A 25,892-nucleotide genomic window follows, 5' to 3' on the forward strand; every position below is an offset into this window, starting at 1 on the left:
GACTTCCGCCCGTGGCTAAGATGGTGGTCGAGCGGCCTTCATAACCTTTACGGGGCTGGGCGGTGTTGACGCCAGAGCTGGCGTGGGTGGAGCGGTTGGTAAACAGCAAATGCGGGAACTGAGGCGTCGGGGTCAGCGATGGACTGGAAAGAAATTCTGCGCCGGCGGTTAGCGATGCCCAACACCGGTCCAAACAGTGAGTTTGGGAGGGGCCGCCCGCAAAAAGAGCCTGGCTCTAAACTCCCGGAGGTGGGAGGAGGATGGGCAGGAGCAGCGCCTGGGAGCCGCGCTTTCCGCTTGGGTAAAGCTTCTCCTGACAAAGGAGGCTGACTGGAATGGGTTTAGGAGCCAGAGATGTTTGATCCACATTTCCCTGGCAAAAGATTTGTGGGAATGAAAAGTTACCTTAGCCACTCACTTGAGTGGTCCTGACCTAGACTTGTGAAGGATCATTGAGAATCCCGGCGCCAACAACCCTTCTATCCTACCGGGATCTATAATCCATTGCTCCTGTAGCTTTTTTATTGTCACACTTTTCATTTTCCTCCTTAATCCATTTTAGACTTCATAATCCACTTTTCCTTGTCTTTTCCTTCTACTTCATACTAACTTATCAGCCTAATTAAACATCGTTCCTATTCCACATCTGCATCCAGGGCAGCTGAAAGTGATTGGAGAAAAATGGAACCATGGTGAACTGCCTCGCTTTTAATTAGTGTAACTTAAAGTAGGTGTTTTAAAGTTCATTTACACTTCTTGCGTGTTTCCCTAAAGTCGGGTTCCTGCAGTCTATGGCAGTTCTTTCTCATCTCCCAACCTCCAGTCCTCCAGTATGTCCTACTTCTTACTTCTAGCTGATGAGCTAGTATATGTATTTGAGAAAGTAGAAACAATCGAAGAAATTCACCTGTTTCCATTTTACCATTTCTGTCACCATCCCCCCATAGGTGACCTTAAGATAATAAACTGGCCATGCTCCTATTTGAGACAGTCCCTCTGCTCCAACACTAGATCGTGTTCCTTTATTTTATTCATTGGCTTCATTCTGGCCTTATCCTCTCATGCATCATCAGATTTTCCTTCTCAGCGGATCATTGCCATCAGCTCTGACAAACATACTGTAATATCACACATCATTACCAAAAAAAAAAGAAAAAAAATCATTTGAGCTCACATCCCCATCCAGCTTTTGCTAGTAGTGTGGTAGTGTTTCTTTTCCATCTATAGCTCTTCCCCATTTTTCTGCTCCCCTTATAGCAACACTTGATAAAAGAGTTGTTGGTAAATCTGTACTAGTCTCTGATTTCTGCTTGTCACGATAGTCAGTGATCTCCATGTTGTTCCAGTGCTGTTTTCCTCATATTACTTGACCTGCTCAGCCCCTGCCAGGGACATAGTAGTTCACTATCTCCTCTCACAGGTACTTTCTTGTCTTGGTTTCTAGGACACACTCAGTTTTCCTCCTACTTCACCAGTTAGCCCTTCCCAATCTGCGCTTTTCCTTCCCCTCCTCCCCTAGAATTTAGCATTTGAATGCCCGAGGCTAAATTCTTGGTCAGCGTCTATTCTCTATTTACCCTCACTTTCATGGTGAAACTATCCAATCTTATGGCTTTACATTCTATATGCTAATGTCTTCTAAACATGTATCTCTCCCCTGGACCACTTCCCAAATGCCAGATTCATGTATTTAATTGCCTACTAGACATGGCCACTTAGATCTAATAGGTAGGTATCTTAATCTCTTCCAAAATTGAACTCCTCCTCTCCTTCCTATCTTGCTCACTCATAGTTTTCCCCATCTTAGTTCCAGGCATCCCCATCTGCTCACTTCAAAAGCTTTGGAGAGTGGAGTTCCCATCGTGGCTCAGTGGAAACAAATCCAACTAGGAACCATGAGGTTGCAGGTTCAATCCCTGGCCTCGCTCAGTGGGTTAAGGATCCATTGTTGCCGTGAGCTGTGGTCACAAATGCTGCATGGATCTGGCATTGCTGTGGCTGTGGTGTAGGCTAGCAGCTGTAGCTTTGATTAGACTCCTAGCCTGGGAAGCTCCATATGCTACAAGTGCAGCCCTAAAAAGCAAAAAAACAAAAAAAAAAAACCCACAAGAAACCTTTGGAGATATCTTTGATTGCTCTTATTCTCTAGTACCAGCATCCAGTGTGTCAGCAAATCCTAGGACTAAAAAGAAAATACATCCAGAATAAATTTATTCCTAACCACCTCCATTGCATCCACCCTAGCCCAGGTCACTATCTTCTGTCATCTAGTTTACGGCATTAGCCTCCTGATTACTTCTGGTGACTCTCTCCCTCACCAGCATAAAACCCATGCCTGGCCCCACCATTTATCGGCCTTCCCTCACCGCCTACTGTTCTCTCTGGCTCATTCTGCGGCATTCTCACTAGTCACCTCTCTCTTCTCTGCACACACTAGGCACACTCACATTTGGCTGTTTCCTTTGCTTGGAATGCACTTCCTCAGGCTATCTGGATAGCTAGCTGCCTCATCTTTTTTTTTTTGTTGTTGTTGTTGTTTGGCTCAATTTCATCTGAGTGAGACTTTCCCTGACACTCTGTTGAAAGCTGCATGTGTGTATGCACCCATCCACTCACATATATACTTGTATTTCCCTAGAATAGTTGAATGATAAAATGAAAGTGACTCTTGGGATTTGGGCTCAGGTGGCTGGATGATAGTGGTACCATTTACTGAGGTGAAAATACAGAATTAAAAGAAAAGTAGTAAGGTAAAGGATAGAGAAAGTTATTCTTGGTATGTTAGAGCATGAAGATGAAAATACTTTGCTTTGAATATATGAGTTGAGGGGTCAAGAGCAATGTCTGAGTTAGTTACTTAGATTTGGGACTTATGAAGTTAAACTCTAATAATAGCCACAAAAGGGTTAGGTTCATCAGCAGCATCAAATTTTAACAGAGAAATCAAGGACAGGTGTTTCTATTAAACTAAGCAGTTAGGCCATATGTTGCCCTGGCAGTTTGCATAGAGTGCTAGGAGCACAAGTAGGATTGCATGAAGAAGAAGTGAGAGGAAAGAGATAGCCACTTGAAAAAGTGGATGAGAAAGAAGGAATCATGTGTGGCAGTAGGTAGAAAGGAAGGCATTTTTCGGGGGGAGATGAGAGAATGAGGGGCTGGCCTTGGGTGAGAGAAGAGCTACCTCTTCTCCTGAAACTGACAGGAAGAAAGTAAGATGCAGATTTGATACCTTCCCGTCCTCCCACTTAGTTTAGATGTTTGTGGGTGTCTGTGCCCAGGAGACTCAGTTGTTATGAACTGGGAAGGATTCTCATCTGTTGAGGGCGAGCACAGGGGGCTTGTTTTGGAGCAGTCACTCACCAAGAGGAATAAGCAAGAGGACATCACAGGCCAGTTAAAAATGTACTGGTGTTTTTGAGAGGCTGACTTAAGGATTAGTAACATGAAATAAATTCGTGAGACCAGATATTTGCAAAATTGTGCAGTTTTCTCCAACACCATTGAGCCATGATAAACTGATTATGCAAATGATCCAAGATTAAAAATTAACAAGGCAGATGTGCAGAAATGCAGACAGAGAGTTTCAGGAAACAGCTACAGGCATGCTGAGAAGAAGTGAGACCAGGAAGAAGAAAAACTTTTGAAAAAACATCACAGAATTGATCTCAGGGAGCCTGAAGTGCAGTGAGGTTTTGGATAACCAGAAGGAAAGAAAATTTTTGAAAGTATATGAGAGTTTAAGATTTCAGAAGGGGGAGTTCCCGTCGTGGTGCAGTGGTTAACGAATCCGACTAGGAACCATGAGGTTGCGGGTTCGATCCCTGCCCTTGCTCAGTGGGTTAACAATCCGGCATTGCCCTGAGCTGTGGTGTAGGTTGCAGATGCGGCTCGGATCCCGTGTTGCTGTGGCTCCAGCGTAGGCTGGCAGCTACAGCTCCGATTGGACCCCTAGCCTGGGAACCTCCACATGCCGCAGGAGCGGCCCAAAGAAATAGCAAAAAAAAAAGACAAAAAAAAAAAGAAAAAAGATTTCAGAAGGGGAGAGTTCCCTGGTGGCTCAGCATGTTAAGGATCCAGTGCTGTCATTGCTGTGGCTCAGGTTCAGTTCCTGACCCAGGAATTTCCACATGCCAAGGGCATGGCCAGAAGGAAAAAAAAAAGATTTCAGAAGAGGGGTAGATAACATCTGTGGTCTTTCTGAGTGACAGAGTAGAGTAGGGGTGAAAGTCTTCAGAGTGGAGGGCTCACAATCACCCACATAAATGTTTATTCTTCTTTGAGTAATAGCACCCTGCAGTGTGAGCTTCAGATGAGAAGGGTTTGCCTTCAGTAGAGGAGCAGTGATTACAAAGCTGAATCTTCATAAGCTTGAGGGCTCTATTTTCTCACAACTTTAGCCCCAGTGTCTAGTACAGTGTTCTGTACAGAGTAGGCTCTCAGTAAATACTTTTGATTGAATGAATTAGAACATGTCAGGTCTGTGAAAGGCAATGACTTGAGTAAGAGACAAGTATAGTGATAAAAAGAGGTGGGGGATATGATTTCACATACATGGGATGTAGACAAACATACAACACAAATGGACAAAACAAACAAAAACAAACATGTAGGTACAGAAAACACTAGTGGCTACCAGAGGGGGAGGGGTGGGGAGAAGATGAAATGGCTAAAGACAATCAACTATATGGTGACTGTACAAGCTAAATCCTTGGCGGTGAGCATGTGTGTGTACAGAAGTAAAAAGTAGAATGTTGTCCACATGAAACTTACATGATGTTGTAAACCAATGTTACCCCAATAAAAAATTTTAAAAAGTGCGAGTTTCCATTGTGGTTCAGTGAGTTAAGAACCCCATTGGTATCCACGAGGATTCGGGTTCAGTCCCCAGCCCCACTCAGTGGGTTAAGGATCCAGCATTGCCGTGAGCTGCAGTGTAGTCAAAACACAATTGTGACAGCCTTTTTTGTACTGTAATTAGAACATAGTGTATCAATATCTTGAAAAAATATTGTTTGATTTTTAAAAGTGCTACCCCCCCAATCTGTTTCATTGCCAGAAAAAAAAACTGAACAAGAATTAAAAGATGAAGAAATGGATTTATTTACCAAATATTACTCAGAATGGAAAGGAGATAGAAAAAACACAAATGAATTCTATAAGACCATACCCCGGTTTTATTACAGGGTAAGTGGTATCTAAGTAAATGTCTTGTATAGTATATAGATGGAATGTGATAATAATAATAATCCAACAGAATCAAATAAATGTGATAATAAAAATAATCCAACAGAATAAGTAAAAATAAATAAATGTGATCATAAAAATAATCCAACAGGAGTTCCCGTCCTGGCTCAGTGATTAACGAATCCGACTAGGAACCATGAGGTTGCGGGTTTGATCCCTGGCCTTGCTCAGTGGGTTAAGGATCTGTTATTACTGTGAGCTGTGGTGTAGGTTGCAGACTCGGCTCAGATCCCAAGTTGCTGTGGCTCTGGTGTAGGCCGGCAGCCACAGCTCCGATTCGACCCCTAGCCTGGGAACCTCCATATGCCGCGAGAGCAGCCCAAGAAATGGCAAAAAGACAAAAAAAAAAATCCAACAGAATATTGGATTATTTTCAGCTTTCTGTAAGACTTAGGTTTACCTGGCTGATCAGTTTTTACCTTCTTTTACTCGTAAGATGTAAAATGTCTTGCTCAAGGCTAAATTGAAAAATACATTGAGAATGGAAAATATTGAGTTACACTTAATTGTATGTTTCCTTGTATGAAAATAGTAAAGGGGGATTTGAAGAGGGTTATGGATGAAACAGTAAGACTTTAAGAAAGCTATTGACAGCTCAAATGGAAGGCTACTATATCTCTCCCAGCCTTTAAAGGATTTTATGACTAACCCACATTTCTCATGGAAAAAAGGAAAAACAGCTGAATAACATTGCCCAGAAATATAAACATTTTGCATGAATCCTTCTACATATTTCTGTATATGTGTGTGTGTTTAATAAAAAATGGGACCACATCATACATATTTTTTTTGCATTTCACACTTTCTTAACCAGAGGCATTTAGACAACTGAGAATTTTTGATAGTGTGAGGGAGCAGGAAGGGAATTGATGTTTTCTGAATGTCTGTGTATTTCAGAGCACTTGTTACTCATTATCTCGTTTTACCAGGATTATGAAATCATGTCGTACTAACCCAGGAACAGCCCTCAGATGTTGATGTTACCACATTCCCAGGATTCAACTTTCTTGTACTTCCAGTTCCAACCTGGAGGGTTCCTGAGGGAACCCCCTTTGCCCTTATTTTCATCTTTCTTCACTGACCTCTTCCAGATCCCAGATGTGGATTTGTGGGACATTCTTTCCCTTGTTTCTTCTTCCACTCCACTGCTTCATAGAAACCCTGTCATCTTTGGTCACTAGTTCTCTCCTTGGCTGACTAGCTGGTGGACTAACCATGATTGTGCTCTGGGAAGAGCACAATCCCAGTCTCAGCCCCAGCCTCCCTTCCTAACACTTCTTCCTTTTCCATCCCTTCTGAGTTCTTAGAAATGAAGACTGAAAACCATACCCCCCAATTTGGACTATGGGCTATGTAGCTACATTTAATGGGACAAAGATACAGAAAAGGAAGAAGGAGTCCTCAAAGCAAATTGTTCGAAGTTACTGGAATGGGTCATGTTAAAGCCCTGCTTATGGAAATCACCCCAGTGGGCAGACTCTCTGCCTTGGAGGCCATCTAATAGACATTGGCTCACCCATCTCCAAGAAGCAAGGTGATCCAGTCTCAAAAGGCATCCTTGGCTAAAACTGTCTATCTTCAGCCAGTCCTAATTTAATTCTGTATCAGGTTACAGTGGGAACAGCGCTCTACAAGTATAGAAAAAATTTGTGCTACATTGAAAAAGTGGAAACAATGGCAGTCATAAAGTAAAATAAGACTGTGACACATTCTGATACATTTAGTTTAGGGACGGTTACGCTACAATGAACATCTGTCATAGTACTTTACTCCTAGCAGTCACTAGACATAGCACTAAAGTCTACTCAACTGGGAGGGCTACCTAACTACCCAGTAATGAAATGAGATGGAGAAGAGAAGATACGCTAAATCCCTGATGTCAGAAGACCTGGAGTTAAATTTTATTACTTTAGTTGTATGACTTTGGGCAGGTCATTAACATTAGGTGTGAAACTGAGGGGACAGAAGGGTGCAGGGAACCAAACCAAACAACTAATAAAAAATTAAAACAGTTGGATCCTGAAGTCTTTGAATCTTGGGTCTGAGATTGACTAACTGCATGTGTGTTCTTCTTCTTTTTTTTTTTTTTGTCTTTTCAGAGCTGCACCCACAGCGTATGGAGGTTCCCAGGCTAGAGGTCGAATTGGAGCTAGAGCCACCAGCCTAATGCCACAGCCATAGCAACTCAGGATCCGAGCTGTCTACGACTTACACCACAGCTCATGGCAACGCCAGATCCTTAACCCACTGAGTGAAGGCAAGGATTGAACCCTTGTCCTCATGGATACTAGTCGGGTTCGTTAACCACTGAGCCACAACGGGAACTCCTGCATATGTGTTCTTAATAAAGTCATCCATCTCTTGATTTCCTCATCTCTAAATTGAGCTTGATAAAATCCATCTCACGGGGCTAGTGGGATTAAATTAGAACATGTGTGTTGATGCCTGGTGTATTGTGGGCACATACTAAAATGTTATGTTTATTTTTAAGTAAAACTCTGTGGGTCTGAAAAAAGAAAAAAGAAACTTGGTGTAGATGGTTAGCTTTTTCTGGGCAGGGACTGGCCTCACTGATGACTGAATTCTCTGTGGATCTCTTTTTATTAAATGGACTTTTTAAGTAAATGATGGCTTGAAGTTAAGCAAAAGTAAGGTACAAAAAGTAATTTTGAGGCAGTAGCATACATTGTTTTTTATAAGGCCAAATACATTTTACATAATCCAGTAGTTTAGAATTTAAGTGTAGAAATTAATTCTACAATGTATTTTTAGCTGCCAGCTGAAGATGAAGTCTTACTACAGAAATTAAGAGAGGAGTCCAGAGCTGTCTTTCTGCAAAGGAAAAGCAGAGAACTCTTAGATAATGAAGAATTACAGGTAAGAATGGATAAAAGGTTGCTTTGGAAGTTACTCATTTTTTATTTGTACTGCATATGTCATAGGGCATCTCAAGGTGCCTGAATGGAGCCAGTACTGCAGAGTGGCTGAAAGCACAGGCTCTGAAGTGATGATTCCCACCAGAATCGGCTGTAAAGCTTGTGTGTCCCAAGGATAGTTTTGTTTCTTAAAAGTGATTTTAATGTGAGGCCAGAGTTGAGAACCCCTACTGCAAGGTCAGACTGCAAAGGTTTCTGTGATCTTGGACAGTGGACTTAACATTTCTGTATTTCAATTCTCATCTGTAAAGCAGCGATAATAGTGTCTTTGACTTTTAATTGTTTGAATGTATGCTGTTGTCTGCAAAATCATATAAAATTACTTGAAAGTTATCAAAAATTTCCTGCTGTGGTACAGTGGGTTAAGAATCCAACTGCAGCAGCTCTGGTTGTTGTGAAGGCTCAGGTTCAATCCCCAGCCCCATGCAGTGAGTTAGAAGATTGAACGTTGCCACAGCTGCAACGTTGCAGCTGAGGCTTTCATTCATTCTCTGGCCCAGGAACTTCCGGTATGCAGAAGGTATGGCCATTTAAAAAAAAAATGTTATCAAAAGTCAACATCCTATATTTTATGAATTGAAGAGGAACTATATATGAAAATTTTAGAACCTAGTAGGCACTCAACAAATGCTTTTTTATTGTTGTTAGTAATCAAAAGGATAATGGAAAATAAGATTCTTAACACTAACTCTCTGCTATCAGACTATCATTTTAATGGAAATAACACATTTGACCATGTCTTTAAATTTTGTTCTGTTGATTGTAACACCTCATTTCTGCACTTCTCCCAAGAACTTATGGTTTTTGCTGGACAAGCACCAGACACCACCCATGATTGGAGAGGAAGCAATGATTAATTATGAAAATTTTTTGAAGGTTGGTGAAAAGGCTGGACCAAAGTGCAAGTAAGAATGATATGATTACAAAGGAGTATGTTATGTCAAGAGTTTTAAATGCCTGAAATAAATGTTAATGAAAATTTAAGTCAATATGATGATAATTTGGGTCAGCTTTTCATTAAATGGTAAAGTTTAATAAAATTATTTATACTCAAGAAAATTACCTTAGTATGAAGTTATTTAAAAAATAATGTAGTTGATTTGCAACACTATAGGCCCTCATTCTTAAGACAGTAGACTTCAGTGATGTATGACTTAATATTTTAAGTTTTGAATTAGAGCTCTCACTTTGACTTTTTCCCTCTACCTTGACTTTTCATTGTTTGAATTTATGCTGTTGTTTGCTAAATCATATAGAATTCATTTTATATTCTATTGGCAGATGATTTAATCTTTATTTCCTTTCCTTAGGCAATTTTTCACAGCAAAAGTTTTTGCTAAACTCCTTCATACAGATTCTTATGGAAGAATTTCCATCATGCAGTTCTTTAATTATGTCATGAGAAAAGGTGATTTCATTTTCATTGTGCTTGAACTCCTCCTGTCTGGGAATTAAGTAGACTTTTGGTCAGTGCTTTTATAGTATCCCTTCCATGTTAAACAACTCTTTAGTAAATTTGAATAATAGAATTTCTTATCTTTTGACCAATATTTTTTTTATTATTATTACGATTCTCTTCTGCAATTTAATAGAGCTGAGATTTTTTTCTACCATACATTTGGGTTCATTATTATAAAAAAACAAACAAAAGCTTCATCTATCCTGAAGATACTAGCTAACTGGATATATCAAAAGCTGAACCAAGACTTTAAATGTATAGTTATTTGAATCAATTTTAATTCACTGGTAATTTTATTTTACCAGTGTATTATAGGTCGAGTTGCCTAAGAGGATAGTTTCAAACTCAAAACCATAGCATCATACTCAAGAAGTGTTTATTAAATAACTTGGAGTTGTTATGTTTCCTGTAAGTTCCATAATGATCTCTCCAGTTCTTTGTGTACCATCTGTAACTAATATTTTGTTGTAGTAATTAACCTCACTAGAATTAAAGTTGCCTCATAGAAGACATAATGTCTACCTGTTTGGTAGAACACGAGTATTCTCAAGAGCATCAACTTTATTATCATTTAAGGCATGGTAGAATTCTTTATATCTGCAGTTAATTCTATGGTATATTTTGTTTTGAAAAAGTTGTGGGCTAATGAATAAGCATATATATGAGAGAAAGTATGTTTATAGAGTTATTAAGGAGTTCCTATTGTCCACAGCAGAAACAAATCTGACTAAACCATAAGGTTTCGGGTTCGATCCCTGGCCTTGCTCTGTGGGTTAAGGATCCGGTGTTGCTATGAGCTGAGGTGTAGGTCACAGATGTGACTCGGATCCTGCATTGCTGTGGCTGGAGCTACGTCTGTGGCATAGGCCGGCAACTGTAGCTCTAATTCAACCCCTAGCCTGGGAACTCCATATGCCATGGGTGTGGCCCCAAAAAAGCAAAAAAATAAAATTAAATTAAAATACAGTTTTTAAATTAGCTTGTCTCTCTATCTCTTTATATGTACAACATACAGATATGTTAAAGGATAGATCATAATTTATTTCATTTTCTTGTTTACGGTCAGTTTGGCTTCATCAAACAAGAATAGGACTCAGCTTATATGATGTTGCTGGTCAAGGGTATCTTCGGGAGTCTGTAAGTATTAACCTACTTTAATAACTATTCTAGACACCAAAGTGTTAAATAATAGTTATCACTATTAAATATTATCACTATTAAATATATCCTAGAAATTTCTGTACATTCAGGTTCTGGCCCTGGAACTTCCATATGCCATGGGCATGGCCAAAAAACAAACAGAAAGATTAAAACAAGTCTTTCTTGCCTTTTTTTTTCATGAATGGAAACAAAAATTGAAAGAGAGATGAGGGAAGTAAGAGAAAAGCAATAGTATATCGCTGTAGTTGTGTTTAAAAGGGAGTAATTTTCCCTTCTCTCAATGAAAGAAAACATTTCTATCAAAAGAAATACTTCTCTTAACCTTGGCACTTTGCCTTTTGAAACCAGACCTTGTGTCTCTCTTAGTTAAATGACAGTGATTTCCAGAGTCAGCATCTATCATTTGAGTAGTATAGGCAAACCTTCATTCACTTACTAAATCTTACTAAATCAGCACATACTGAACACTTAATTTGTGCCAGGTACTCCTCTGTTCTAAGCCTTAACTCTCATGAAGCTTTTATTCTAGCATAGTAGTGAGGTAGACACTAAATTATAAACAACATGATTTCAAATAGTTACAAGTTCTAAGGAAAAAATAAAACAGGATAATAGAAAAGAGAATGTCTGAGGCTGGAGCACCATTTTAGATAAGATGAAAGGGGTGCTGCTTTGAGATAGGGATTGAGTTTTAGCTGTGAAGGATGAGAAATAAGCCAACCCAGTGAAGATGGAGTATAGAGGGAAGTTCAAGTTCAGGGTCCCCAGGGCACCGATAAACCTAACCTGTTCCAGGAGCAGAAAGGAGCCAGTGTGACTAAAGCATATGAGCAAGGGTTAGAATGACAGGAGATGAAGTTGGGGAAGTAGGCAGGAGCCACATGTAGGGTCATTAGGCCATGGTAAGGAGCTTGGATTTTGAGACTGATGGGAAGCCAGAAGTTTTAGGCTGAATCTGTCAGGATACAGTTTACTTTTTGGTCTTTTTAGAGCCCAACCAGAGGCATATGGAAGTTCCCAGGCTAGCAGTCGAATTAGAGCTGTAGCCACCAGCCTATGCCACAGCAACGCCAGACCCAAGCCGTGTCTTCAACTTGTGCCGCATCTCACGGCATCACCAGATCCTTCATCCACTGAGCAAGGCCAAGGATCAAACCCACATCCTCATGGATAGTCGTCAGATTAGTTTCCACTGGGCAACAGTGGGAACTCCCAGTAAGAGTCCAGTTTTAGACACACTGTGTTTGAGATGCCATCTGTTCTGCAATTTAAATTATAAAGTATCTCAGATAAAATAGAAACATTATACTTTACAAAGCATAAAGCAAAAGTAACAAAATAGTTAAATGTAAGAAAGCTTGAGAGACTTAAATATATAGTCTTAGAATAGGGGAAGCCTTTCTAAGGATGACAAAGCTCAGAAGTCTGAAAAATGTAAGTTCAACTGAATTTTTTAAAATATGAGGAGTTACCCTGTGGCACAGCAGGTTAAGGGTCTGGCACTGTCACTTCAGCAGCTCAGGTCACTACTATCAGTTCCATCCCTGGCCTGGGAACTTCCTCATGTTGCAAGTGCAACCAAAAAAAAAAAAAAAAAAAACTAGGCATTCCCATTGTGGCTCAGTGGTAACAAACCCAACTATTATCCATGAGGATGCGGTTTGATCCCTGGCCTCGCTCATTGGGTCAGGGATCTGGCATTGCCATGAGCTGTGGCATAGGCCTGCAGCTGCAGCTCCAGTTCGACCCCTAACCTGGGAACTTCCACAGATGCAGCCCTAAAAAGAAAAAAAGACTATAGAGCAAAGACCATCATAAACAAGTTAAAAGAAAACAAACTGAGAAAAGTATCTGAAACTCTGTCACAGACAAGTGGCTGGTTATCCTTTATATATAAAAAGCTCCTAGAAATCAAGAAAATGGCTTTTAATCCAATAAAAGGATACATTTTGCAAAAAGCAAAATACAAATGCTTCTTAATCACAGAAAAAAAATGTTGAGGGCACTTTAAGAGCAATGCCAAATAGATGTACATTAAAATATAATTTTTCACTTATCAGATGAGCAAGGATCAAAAAGTTTGATAATGCTTTTAATGAAGGAATATAAAATAGACCATGGTTTCCCAGACTTTTTCAGTTCACTGAGGTGCCCGTATTGTGTCAGTAATTTTTCCACAGGAAAATGGCCAAAAGAAATATCTAACAATTGCATTTATTTAACCAGTTAGTCCTAAACAATTCGGTGAAAATATTCACTAAACTTAGCCTTTTAGCCATTTGAAACAGTAATGCATGTAAATCAAAAGAAAATCTTATTTTTACTTTCTTCTTAAGTAACAATTACTAATGGAGTATGTGTGCCCATGGGGCACTGTCCAGCTGCTCAACCCTGAGTATTAGATTGGACAAAGTCATCCTCAGTTCCTCTTCCACACTGATCTTCATGTGGTACCTGCTTTATCACAGCAGCCAGCAGCAGTAGCTTTGTAAAGATTGATGTCAAAAGGAATAGATTTTGGTCTGATGTTGACCTTGTTTCATAGCTCCAGCACATGGTGACAGGTCATGTAATACCCAACAGATGTCGCTGTGTTTCCCTTAAAAGTTCATAATATCCAGCTGCATCCCTGTGAGTTCAGTGTTTATTTTGCAAAAAGCAAAATACAAATGCTCCTGGGGCACAATTTGGGAACTTCTGATACAGCCTTCACATTGCTGGTGGGAGTATAAAATGAATGTGGCCTCTGTGGGAAGGTGGGAAGTTTACTGATGTCTGTCAAAATTATAAACCTGTGTATGCTTTGACCCAGCAATTCTACTTACAGAAATTATATCCTGTATTTTCTGTTAATATCTGTGAATGAAAATTTAGCTTTGCCCCTATAGGTTTTTTTTAGTGTTGCAAAAGATTGAAAAGTCTAAATGTCCATAAGTAGAAGACTGTTTGAATAGATTACAGTACAATGAAATAAAGAAGTAGAAACCCTTTGAGAGTCTAAATGGAATGACTGCATAGTGTATTGTTAGGTGATAAATGCAAGATACAAAAGAATCTGCATGGTATGCTGCTACAGCCTTTGTAAAAAAAAAAAAGAGAGAAATATATATGTATTGGCTTCTATGTGCATCAGTTATTTCTGGAAAGATACATCAGAAGCTGATAAGGTCCCTCTGAGGAGAGGAAACAGGTGAGAGGGAAACTTCAATGAATGCTTTTTCCTTTTGAATTTGGAACTACATAGAATGTGTTACCTATTCAAAAATACGTCAAGTAAATAAAAATATAGTTTCACCACTAGTAAGATAGGAATTTATTTCATCAATATAGTATTAATCTTCAATTATTATTAGGACTGAAATCATAGTCTAGTATCTAAGGAAGAAACAAGGTCAGACATTTAACACTTTAAAGTTTTATTTTGTTTTGTTCTTTCAGGATTTAGAAAACTACATATTGGAACTTATCCCTACTTTACCACAATTAGATGGGCTGGAAAAATCTTTTTACTCCTTTTATGTTTGTACGGCAGTTAGGAAGTTCTTCTTCTTTTTAGACCCTCTACGAACAGGTAACAGAAAATCTTATCTAATTTAAATATTATGAGGATATCATTACTTCTAAATCTCAGTAACTAAAGTCTTAAAATTTCATTTATTTTCCTAACATGTCATTGCCATTAGTATATAATCTTTTGATGTATAGATTTTTTTTTTTGTCTTTTTTGCCATTTCTTGGGCTGCTCCCGTGGTATATGGAGGTTCCCAGGCAAGGGGTCTAATCAGAGCTGTAGCCACCGGCCTACGCCAGAGCCACAGCAACGCGGGATCCAAGCCGCGTCTGCAACCTACACCACAGCTCACGGCAACGCTGGATCGTTAACCCACTGAGCAAGGGCAGGGACCGAACCCGCAACCTCATGGTTCCTAGTCGTATTCGTTAACCACTGCGCCACGACGGGAACTCCTGTATAGATCTTTTGATTTACTTTCACCAGCCATAACCAGTCATGTAATAGTGGGTGTGTCACTTAACCTTTTACAATTTTTCATCTCTAAAATGAAGTATGAACTGGATGATCTGTGGTTCTTTCCAGTTCTAATAAACCAGATATTCTGATATAATTTGCTGTCCCTTACAGGTAATATATTGGAGAATTATTCTTTTTGATGAAAAATAGGAATTGGGAGACAGGAGGACCATTTAGCCATGGTGTAGTTTTCTCTTTCACAAGTTAACTATCCTATATGAGGATCAGATTTGTAAATTTGGCTTCATTAGTAGGATGCTTTATCTGTTATTTTAACCTACTTGACTTAAAAACACGTAACTGGGGAGTTGCTGTCATGGCTCAGTGGTTAATGAACCCGACCAGAATCCATGAGGATGCAGGTTCAATTCCTGGCCTCACTCAGTGGGTTAAGGATCTGGCACTGCCATGAGCTGTGGTGTAGGTCACAGATGAGGCTTGCGTTGCTGTGGTTGTAACGTAGACTGGCGACTACAGATCCAGTTGGACCCCTGGCCTGGGAACTTCCATATGCCACAGGTGCAGCCCTAAAAAGACAAAAAAAAAAAAAAAAAAAAGAAAGAAAACAGAACATGTAATTGGGGCAGAGGAAGGGACAGAAGGCCCAAGTCAAAGTCCTTGATTCTCTTTCTTTCCTTGAAGCTATAAATCCATCACAGTATGGGGTTGCTGTCAATCTTCCTCCCACCCAGGGCATGTGGAAGTTCCCAGGCCAGGGATGGAAACCATGCCACAGCAGCAATCTGGGCCACTGCAGTGATAATGCTGGATCCTTAACCACCCACACCCAAAGGGAGCGCCTCTGTCAATCTTTTTTAAATGCCTCCATTATAAGCACATAGCTAATGGTTTTGACTGTTTATTTTGTGCCAAGTTCTGTGCTAAGCATTTTATGTAGATTCTTTCATTTGCTTCTCGTTAACTCCATAGGGAAGATATTATCCACATTTTATGTGTGAAACAACTAAGAGATGGCTTGCATATCTAGAAGCAGCATTTAAATCCCCATCTGTCTGCTTTTAACCATGCCTCTATATTGCTGTCTATTCCAGAATTTCCAAGGAAAAATGTAGATGGTTTCCTTTTATGAGTAACAGTATCATATCCATAATCACAAAAAAATTAACGCAACTTTTTTTGGAATCTGGTATCAGTGTAGTTTTGGAATTTATCAATTGGATGTGTATAGTTGGGGGGTCTATAGATAGACAAACCTATGTAAGTTTTTCTTAAATATTCATCATAGATTTCCCTTCTCACAGCAATATATGGTAAGAACGTTGGAGCCTAAGAGCTAGGAATCTTTAAAATATCAATTGTGTGGAGTTCCCATCATGACTCAGTGAAAATGAATCAGACTAGCATCCATGAGGACGCAGGTTCGATCCCTGGCCTTGCTCAGTGGGTTAAGGATCCGGCGTTGCCATGAGCTGTGGTGTAGGTCACAGACACAGCTCAGACCCAGCGTTGCTGTGGCTGTGGCCTAGGCCAGGGGCTGCAGCTCTGATTAGACCCCTAGCCTGGGAACCTCCATATGCCACAGATGTGGCCCTAAAAAGACAAAAAAAAAAAAATCAATTGTGTAATTGCTCTTCTAAAATAACACTTTTATGAAATTGAGTTGCCATGTTTTTAAAATTAAATAATTGTGTGTATCTTCTTTAAAGGGAAGATAAAAATTCAAGATATCTTAGCATGCAGCTTCCTAGATGACTTATTGGAGGTAAATATGTTTCTTAAAACCCTTAATTATATCACTTGACAGTCGCTATCTTCTAATTATGTTGCTATGTTCATTCAGTTAAGGGATGAGGAACTGTCCAAGGAGAGTCAAGAAACAAATTGGTTTTCCGCTCCCTCTGCGCTAAGGGTGTATGGTATGTTCCTATCATAATGCTAAAATGTTTTATTATCCATTCCAGTTAATGTTTGATTAACTGGTGTTCAAAGGACACCAGTTTTATACATAAGTCAGTTTACCTTAAGATCAAAGTATTCTAATTACCTTAAGAGCCTCTTTCTAGATTACTGAATTTTACTTGTTTAAATACCAAAATTATATATTTTCGTGATTCTTATTTAAGTTAGTACATTTTTCCTTTATAATAGAACATAGAAAAGGTAGTTTGATTCTTGTTGACTCAGGAACATCATGAACATCATCTATGATCTTGCATTGTGATAAAATGCTACTCTCAGGGTCCACAAAGGGAGGTGTTTTAGGGCATGGTTTGCCCTTTTCTTGAATTCCATTAGTCTGTTACATTGTTCTATTAGATGGTCTGATTTGTTTTGACAACTTTGACCTCTGCTTTCAAGTGCCAGCATTTCGGTGCTTTATGTGGATTGACCCCCTACCTCCATTTAGAATCCTGGGCAAGTTCTAAAAGTTTACAGACTGAAAACAAGTAATGATGAAACAGTTCAAAGGTATGGCCTTTATGATAGCTAGACTGGTTCTGGCTTAATGGTTGTTCTGATAAAGATGGCAGGGATAGCAGATGTCTACCTTAACTGTAACATAACTAGTTTAAACATCAGAATATTAACCAATAAAAATAACTTTTTGTTAGTGTTTATTCTTTTGTCTTTTAATTAGGATTTTATTTTGGTCCTAAATGTCTTTTTATCATCTTTCTTCCCAAGGCCAGTATTTGAATCTTGATAAGGATCACAATGGCATGCTCAGTAAAGAAGAACTCTCCCGCTATGGAACAGCAACCATGACCAATGTCTTCTTAGACCGTGTTTTCCAGGAGTGTCTCACTTATGATGGAGAAATGGTAGTAGTTTAAGTCTCTAGGTTTTAAAAATTTAGCTTCCCACAGTTTCCAAAAACCTTTTTCACTTTATTTTCATTGAAATATAGTTGACTTACAGTATTACATTAGTTTCATGTATACAGCATAGTGATTCAGTATTTTTATGGATTACATACTAAAGTTGTTGTAAAATATTGATTATATCCCCTGTGCAAAGATTTCATTCTTCCTTATGGCTGAGTAGTGTGTGTATGTGTGTGTGTGTGTGTGTGTGTGTGTGTGTATCATCTATCCATTCATCTGTCAGTGGACACCTAGGTTGCTTCTATATCTTGGCTAATGTAAATAATACTGCTGTGAACATTGAGGTGCATATCTTTTCAAATTAGTGTTTTCATTTCCTTTGGATAAATATCCTGAGATGGAGTTGCTGGATCATTTGGTAGTTCTATTTTTAATTTTTTAAGGAACCTCCATACTGTTCTCCATAGCGCTGTACCAGTTTGCATTCCCACCAATGTGCATGGGAGGATCCGCTTTTCCCCACATCCTTGCCAGCATTTGTTCTTTGTTGTCTTTTTGATGATAGCCCTTCAGACAGGTATGAGGTAATAGCTCATTGTGGTTTTGATTTGCATTGCCCTGATGATTAGTGACATTGAGAGTATTTCCATGTGCCTGTTGTCTTCTTTGGAAAAAATTCCTATTAAGGTCCTCTGCCCGTTTTTTACTCAAAAAAAAAAAAAAAAAAAGCCTTTTTCTTTTTTTTGGGGGGGGGTGGTTAGGGCCGTACCTGAGGTATATGGAGGTTCCCAGGCTAGGGGTTGAATTGGAGCTACAGCTGATGGCCTACGCCGCAGCCACAGCAATGCCAGATCCAAGCCGTGTCTGTGACCTACTTAACACCACAGCTCATGGCAACGCTGGATCCTTAACCCACTAAGCAAGGCCAGGGATGGAACCCACAACATGGTTCCTAGTCAGATTCATTTCCCCTGTACCACAGCGGGAACTCCAAAAAAGCCTTTTTCTTGATGTGATACATTATTTTCCATCAGTGGTTAACAGTATCTTAAAAAGTATGAACTGATCAAATTATTTAAGATTTGGAGCCTTTGATCTTAAGGCAAATTTGCTTAAAAACATTACTTCCCTTGTGAACTCAGGGCAAATTGAAAATCTTAATATTCTGTTCACTTCATTGTCAGTGCACCTGTTGTAGAGGAGTGTGGACTAGTAAAAAAAGAAAAAAAAATCTGAAAAAATAGGCAACTCTATTCACTACTTTCATATTTATCGTTCATTTTTTTTTTTTTTTTTTGACATATGGAAGTTTCTCAGGCTGGGGTTCAACTGGAGCTGCGTCTATGACCTACCGACCTACACACAGCTCACAGCAATGCCAGATCCTTAACCAACTAAGTGAGGCCAGGGATCCCATATCCTCATGAATCCTAGTTGGGTTCGTTAACTGCTGAGCCACAAAGGGAACTCCCAGATGGTTCACTCTTTAAATTACTAGGTTAGACACAGTAACACATGCCATGATTTAAATCTAGGAATCAGCTTGTATTACTCTTAAGTAGCTACCTTAATGGCTAAAGATTTACTAACATGCACCTGTCCTTTTATCACAACAGTGCAAAATGCTCCAGAAGAAAATTCTAAATAGCATTTTTCAGTCATCATTCTTGCTATTAAAAATGTGTTAAGGATCTGATAACTTTTCTAAACCAATGATGGTTAAAAAATGGTCATATTGTCAGAAGAGATTCAGATTTTAGGTTTTTATCATTTAGCTTTAGTAGTAGCTTCCTAAGAAAGATCATAGTTAGCCAACTGCAAAGGAAAAAGGAAAAAAGCCTCAGAAACTGCTCTGTGCCCACTGCTGTCTGTAGTTGATACCGAGGAGCTTGTAGTATGCTACTCCTGGTGAATAAAGAAAATCAGAAGCTATAGATAGCCACGCATGGAGTTTAGACCATGATGGGGCTACATCTGTAGTTTTTTTACTGCCATTTATGTAGCAAAGAATTCTTAATCTTTGCCTAAAAAAATGGAGTTCCTATTGTGATGCAGCAGAAACAAATCCGACTAGGAACCATGAAGTTGCAAGTTTGATCCCTGGCCTCACTCAGTAGGTTAAGGATCTGGCATTGCCGTGAGCTGTGGTGTAGGTCACAGATGCGGTGCGGATCTTGTGTTGCTGTGGTTGTGGTGTAGGCCGGCAGCTGTAGCTCCAATTGGACCCCTAGCCTGGGAATCTCCATATCCCGAAGGTGCAGCCCTAAGAAGCAAAATACATACACACATACATACATAAAATATAAATTAAAAAAAATTAAAATTAGCCTAAAAAATCTTTTTCAACATTATAAACATTTTTTTCCCAAGGGAGAATCTCCCAAGTACTTTACTTTTTTAATCATGCAAAAAAAGGAATCTGTGACTGTCTTTTTTGTAGAGAAAGCTTTCTGTTCTCTTCATGTCTTTTAGCCTTAATTTGTACTCTTTTGCCTCTTTGGATGGGAACATTGTCAGTTCTCTGTAGAGCATCTGGCATTCTTAAGATGAGTTGTTAGAAATCATCTGAATTAAAATTTTAAAAATATTTCAGAATGACCACACAGAAATGGAAATATAAATTTAGCGGCAGTATACAATAGCTTAGTCACTGTCCTGTCCATTCCAAAAGCATGATGAAGAAAATTACAGTGTTAACACAGCAAATCTCTCATAAGAAATGAGCTGTGCAACCAGAACTGCCCTGTTCAGGTTAACTGCTATGTAGAAGTCATAGAGACCAACATTAAATGTAAAGATGAATTTCTCATTTCACATTTTTTAAAAATGTGCCACCTTTGATTACTATTCTGTAATTACTATTCTTCATATCATCAGAGATTCACTTAAAAAGTTAATTACAAATAAAGCCTCTATGAATGTTATTTTCCATAGGACTATAAGACTTACCTGGATTTTGTTCTTGCATTGGAAAACCGAAAAGAACCAGCAGCTCTGCAGTATATTTTCAAATTGCTTGACATTGAGAACAAAGGATATCTGAATGTCTTTTCCCTTAATTATTTCTTTAGGGTAAGTCTCATTTCTGTCAATATGTCTTTGGTATATAATTTAGTTTAAACACCCTCTTCAGGAGTTCCCATCGTGGCTCAGTGGTTAACGAATCTGACTAGGAACCATAAGGTTGCAGGTTCAATCCCTGGCCTTGCTCAGTGGGTTAAGTATCCGGCATTGCCGTGAGTTGTGGTGTAGGTCACAGACGCGGCTCGGATCCCACGTTGCTATGGCTGTGGCATAGGCTGGCAGCTACAGCTCCGATTAGACCCCTAGCCTGGGAACCTCCATATGCCGCAGGTGCGGCCTTAGAAAAGACAGTAAGTCAGCAAATAAATAAATTACCTGCTTCAGTGACAATTTTATCTAATTTGTGATGTTTAAAATTTAACAAAAGGGGAGTTCCCGTCGTGGCGCAGTGGTTAGCGAATCCGACTAGGAACCATGAGGTTGCGGGTTCAGTCCCTGCCCTTGCTCAGTGGGTTAACGATCCGGCGTTGCCGTGAGCTGTGGTGTAGGTTGCAGATGTGGCTCGGATCCCACGTTGCTGTGGCTCTGGCATAGGCTGGTGGCTACAGCTCCGATTCGACCCCTAGCCTGGGAACCTCCATAGGACTATAAGACTTACCTGGATTTTGTTCTTGAGCAGCCCAAGAAATAGCAAAAAGACAAAAAAAAAAAATTTAACAAAAGGGAGTTCCCACTGTGGTGCAGTGGGTTAAGAATCCACCTGCAGCAGCTTGGGTGGCTGTGGAGGCATGGGTTTGACCCCCAGCCAGGCAGAGTGGTTTAAAGAACCTGGCATTGGCACAGGTACAGCTCAGATTCAATTCTTGACCCAAGAACTCCATATGCTGTAGGTATGGCCATAAAAAAACACTAAATTTTAAATAATACATTAATTTAATAAAAGGGTTTATATAGCAAATACCAGAGGAATCAAGTCTGATTTTAGTTTTGTTTTTTCTATTTTTCAAAATAAAAATGGGCTAAATCAATGCTGATTTGACTAATTGTTGAATACTAAAAGAGTATATAAATACATGTTCAGGAGCTTTTAGCCAGTGGCAATACAGACATGCCTGAGAAATTCTGTGCTCTTGATGGTCAAAACCTATGTAAAATTCTGTAGATGCTTTAATTATATAGTTCAGAAAAGTTAACTCCTTTCACAGAAGTTTTGCAGACCTGGTGGCTGTAGATTCTTTGAATTGCTCTGCTATAAAAAAATATAAATTTAAAAATTGGCTAGAATTTGGGCTGCATTGCAGTGTGAAATAGATTTACTGAAATACTTAATCTGTGCCTTAGGTGGTCTCAGAGAATAGCATGAGAACCTCTGAAGGGGTATTTGTATTTTGTCTGATAAGCATTCAGATGCAGCAAGTGTAAACGTAGGAATGTCTACCCTTTTAAAATGAATTATTCCTTTGTTTGTGGTTTTTTTTGTTTGTTTTTGCTTTTTAGGGCCCCACTTGTGGCATATGGAGGTTCCCAGGCTAGGAGTCGAATTGGAGCTAGAGCTGCTGGCCTACGACACAGCCACGGTAACGCCAGATCCTTAACCCACTGAGCAAGGCTAGGGATCGAACCCGAAACCTCATGGTTCCTAGTCAGATTCACTTCCACTGGGCCACAACGGGAAGTCCAGTTATTCCTTAGTTTGAATGGTGACTTTTCCACTTGATGGAATGATTTTGTACAGTAGTATTCCACTCCATTGCCACATTTCTATTGCTAGTTTTTAGAAGACCATGTGATTTTTAGTTTTTGGGGAGTTTTTTGGTTTTGTTTTGTTTCTTATTTTTGGCCTTGCCCACTTTGGCATGCAGAAGTTCCAGGGCCAGGGATCAAATCTACACTATAGCAGTGACCAGAGCTGCAGCAGTGACAACACAGATCGTTAACCCAAACCATGATTTTTTTTTTATATGGTTAAGATCAATAGTTGGAGTTCCCATTGTGGCTCGGTGGTTAACGAATCCAACTAGGAACCATGAGGTTGCGGCTGTGGTGTAGGCCAGCAGCTACAGCTCCGATTGGACCCCTAGCCTGGGAACCTCCCTATGCTACGGGTGCGGCCCTAAAAAGACAAAAAGACCGAAAAAAAAAAAATGGTGAAGGTATGAACTGTGTTCCTGGAAAATGGGAGGAGCAGGTCATAACTGCTAGGCCAGGCTGAAGGCCCATCTGGGGTTGGAGACCATTCCTATGTAATAGTAACTTGTATTCTTCCTTTCTGAAGTTCTGTATAGCTAAGGTATAGGTCTAGAAAGGTCGATGGTTATACTAATCTAGTGTTTAGGTTTTGCTCAATAGATGTGAAGCAAGGTCAAGGAATTTGAGAATCTTGGGAGTTCCCTGGTTGTCTGGTGGTTTTACTGCTGCAGCCCTGGTTCAGTCCCTGATCTGTAAAACGAGATCCCATCGTTGGACACCACAGCCAAAAAGAATTTGAGAATCATAGCAAGAGTGGTTAAAACAACAAAGCCTATTGTCTGATAGGACAGAAAATGGGAAATGGGACTAGAAAGGGTCATGGGACAGGATGGGGAATGTTGTGTGTTTTATTTATTTACAGATGTATTTCTACTAAATACAGGCCATACAGGAACTAATGAAAATCCATGGACAGGATCCTGTTTCATTTCAAGATGTCAAGGTTACTTTTTTCTTTAATATACATAATACCAGATAATCACTTGTATTAAATGAACTTTTTACCTGAAAGCAACTTGTGAAATACTGAACCAAATCAAGTATTTTCTGTTACTTGTTCTGATTTAATATTTAACTCATTAGATACTGAGACCATAATTGGATTTGTGTAGTTTAAGATTTTAGTATTGTTGGCCTTATGTTCTCATTTCATTTTGATAAAAAATCAAGAGAATCTGAACAGTCTGCATCCTGTGCCAGTCTGTTCCACTGTAAACTGAATTTTTGAGAACTGTGTTCAGGTACTTCTTTAGTCTGATACTTCAAGGGTTTGCTTACTTTGGTATTATTTAGGAAGACCTCAGTGCTACAGTATGAAAAGTACCACTATTTGAAACACATGCTGCTACTTACCATTTTAGGTATCAGACTTTCATCAGCTATGAAACACATTGAGTCTCTAGTACTGTTTCAGGTGGAGTAATTTCATAAAATAACCCATCTAACTTTAACCAAGTAGAGTAAGATGAAGGCCTGTTTTGGTTCAATATAAGTGAGGCAAATCTGAAATTATGCAACTGGCAACTTAGGAACTAGTAATTTTAAGCTGCAATCAACCTGGAAGGTGAAGCTTCACATACACGCAAGATTAAAAGTTCATACATTTTGTTTACCTGAATTGTTCCAATCTTTTAAATGCAAGTTACCTCCCTAAATGCTATTAAATACTGGGTGGTTTTACTACCAAAAAAATTAGAAAGCATGTACTAATTCCTTGTAAATAATTTTATAGTACACTGAGGTTCTTCCATCTACTCTAATCATCTTTAGCACAATGTGGTGTCACTGTGGATGACTGGTTCTTCTTTTTTTTTTTTTTTGGTCTTTTTAGGGCCACACCCTGCATATGGAAGTTCCCCGACTGTGGGTGGAATTGGAGCTATAGCCTCTGGCCTACACCACAGCAACACCAGATTCGAGCCACATCTGTGACCTACACCACAGCTCACGGCAGCAGCAGATCCTTAACCCACTGAGCAAGGCCAGGGATAGAACTTGCTTCCTCATGGATACTAGTCAGATTTGTTTCCACTGAGCCTGACGGGAACTCCTGACTGCTTCTTTAATGCCACACTCCCACTACCCATTCCAAGTCCAGAGTGAAATGTTGACATCATTATTGGAAATGAAGCTTTGTCACTGTATTGGTTCTAAAGCAATTAAGTTTTTACTTTGAGCTGACTTAAATCAAGACCTTGCTTTACCACCAATTAAGACAACAAAAAAATTAGTTAACAGGTGTTCAAAGAACAGCACATTCGATAGTTTTGGTATTAGCTATGTAGCTTCAGTTAAGCTCTGAGCTTCAGTTTCTTTATAAGACACACTCAGGTATAACTTGTTTTATTGTATTTTTTATAAATTGAAGGTTTGTGGCAACCCTAGTCAAGCAAGTCTATCGATGCCATTTTTCCAACAGCATTTGCTCACTTCGTGTTTTTGTGTCACATGTTGGTGATTCTCAGAATATTTCAAACTTTCTTGTTATTATATTTGTTATATGTATATGGTGATATGTGATCAGTTATCTTTGATGTTACTATTGCAAAAAGATTATGACTCATAAGGCTCAGATGATGGTTAGCATTTTTAGCCATAAAGTACGTAAGGTATGTACATTGTTTTATTAGACATAATGCTTTTGCACACTTAATAGCATAGAGTGTAAACATAACTTTTTATATTCAGTGAGAAACCAAAAAATTCGCATGACTCGCTTTATTGTGACATTGCCTTATTGCGATGGTCTAGAATGAACCCACAATATTTCTAGGGGTATGCTTGTACCTAAGGAATCTTCCAGTAAAATTCGGTGTACATGTAGAAGAGGTGATTGCCTATTAAATGGAGAAAAAAAAAAACTGGAACAAAAAAATTTGCATAGCTCAAGTGCCAGCCCTGAATTTTATATCACTGTGTTACAGAAATTAAGTGAATCAGATATCAGATGTTATTTTTTTTTCTCTTATAGGATGAAATCTTTGATATGGTAAAACCAAAGGATCCTTTGAAGATTTCTCTTCAGGATTTAATCAACAGTAATCAAGGTGACACAGTCACCACCATTCTAATTGATCTGAATGGCTTTTGGACTTACGAGAATAGGGAAGCCCTTGTTGCAAATGATAATGAAAATTCTACGGACCTTGATGATACATGATCTCGCAAAGACTAGACTTTATTCATTAAGATAAGTCTGAATGCTACATGTAAAACCTTTGAAGCAGAATCCTTAGAAATGGTCTAAATAAAACACTTCATATGCCTATAGAATACAGCAAATGTTCTGGTTATTGGAATTTTAGTGGCAGTTGTCTAGAAGCAATGGGACCAAATTACGAGGTCATAAATTCTGATTCTAAGCGCTTAGCTCAAATGTGGCAAGTGTGATTTGGTAAAGGGAGGAGTCCACTTTAAATCTGTATAATCTTCAGAAGTAAAAGGAAGTTTTCAGGTAATATTGCTGATATGAGTCATTAAGAATTTGAATATTAGAAGGATAG

At 39.2% G+C, this 25,892-nt stretch overlaps 1 protein-coding gene across 2 annotated transcripts; it reads left to right on the forward strand.

Moving 5' to 3' along the window:
* The first annotated feature begins 77 nt into the window (after positions 1-77).
* PPP2R3C (protein phosphatase 2 regulatory subunit B''gamma) lies at positions 78-25,666 on the forward strand. 2 transcript variants are annotated; one of them, XM_047794835.1, is made up of 13 exons: positions 78-196; positions 5,057-5,184; positions 8,017-8,121; positions 8,973-9,085; positions 9,491-9,588; positions 10,706-10,776; positions 14,239-14,371; positions 16,498-16,553; positions 16,632-16,707; positions 17,477-17,613; positions 20,551-20,688; positions 23,273-23,332; positions 25,361-25,666. In XM_047794835.1, the coding sequence occupies exons 1-13, from the start codon at positions 139-141 to the stop codon at positions 25,547-25,549; spliced, it is 1,362 nt and encodes a 453-aa protein (XP_047650791.1). In that variant the 5' UTR covers positions 78-138; the 3' UTR covers positions 25,550-25,666. The 2 variants fall into 2 exon arrangements, with proteins under 2 accessions (XP_047650791.1, XP_047650792.1); XM_047794836.1 differs by lacking the exon at positions 5,057-5,184 and having other exon boundaries at positions 115-196.
* The last annotated feature ends 226 nt before the right edge of the window (positions 25,667-25,892 follow it).

Source organism: Phacochoerus africanus, chromosome 9, assembly GCF_016906955.1.
Source record: "Phacochoerus africanus isolate WHEZ1 chromosome 9, ROS_Pafr_v1, whole genome shotgun sequence".
Lineage (NCBI taxonomy): Eukaryota > Metazoa > Chordata > Mammalia > Artiodactyla > Suidae > Phacochoerus > Phacochoerus africanus.

Coding starts and splice junctions, on each gene's coding strand:
- PPP2R3C (XM_047794835.1), top strand. CDS start 139: ATGGACTGGAAAGAAATTCTGCGCCGGCGGTTAGCGATGCCCAACACC. Junction 9,589..10,705: donor TAATTATGTCATGAGAAAAG/GTGATTTCATTT, acceptor GTTTACGGTCAG/TTTGGCTTCATCAAACAAGA. Junction 23,333..25,360: donor TTTCATTTCAAGATGTCAAG/GTTACTTTTTTC, acceptor TTTCTCTTATAG/GATGAAATCTTTGATATGGT.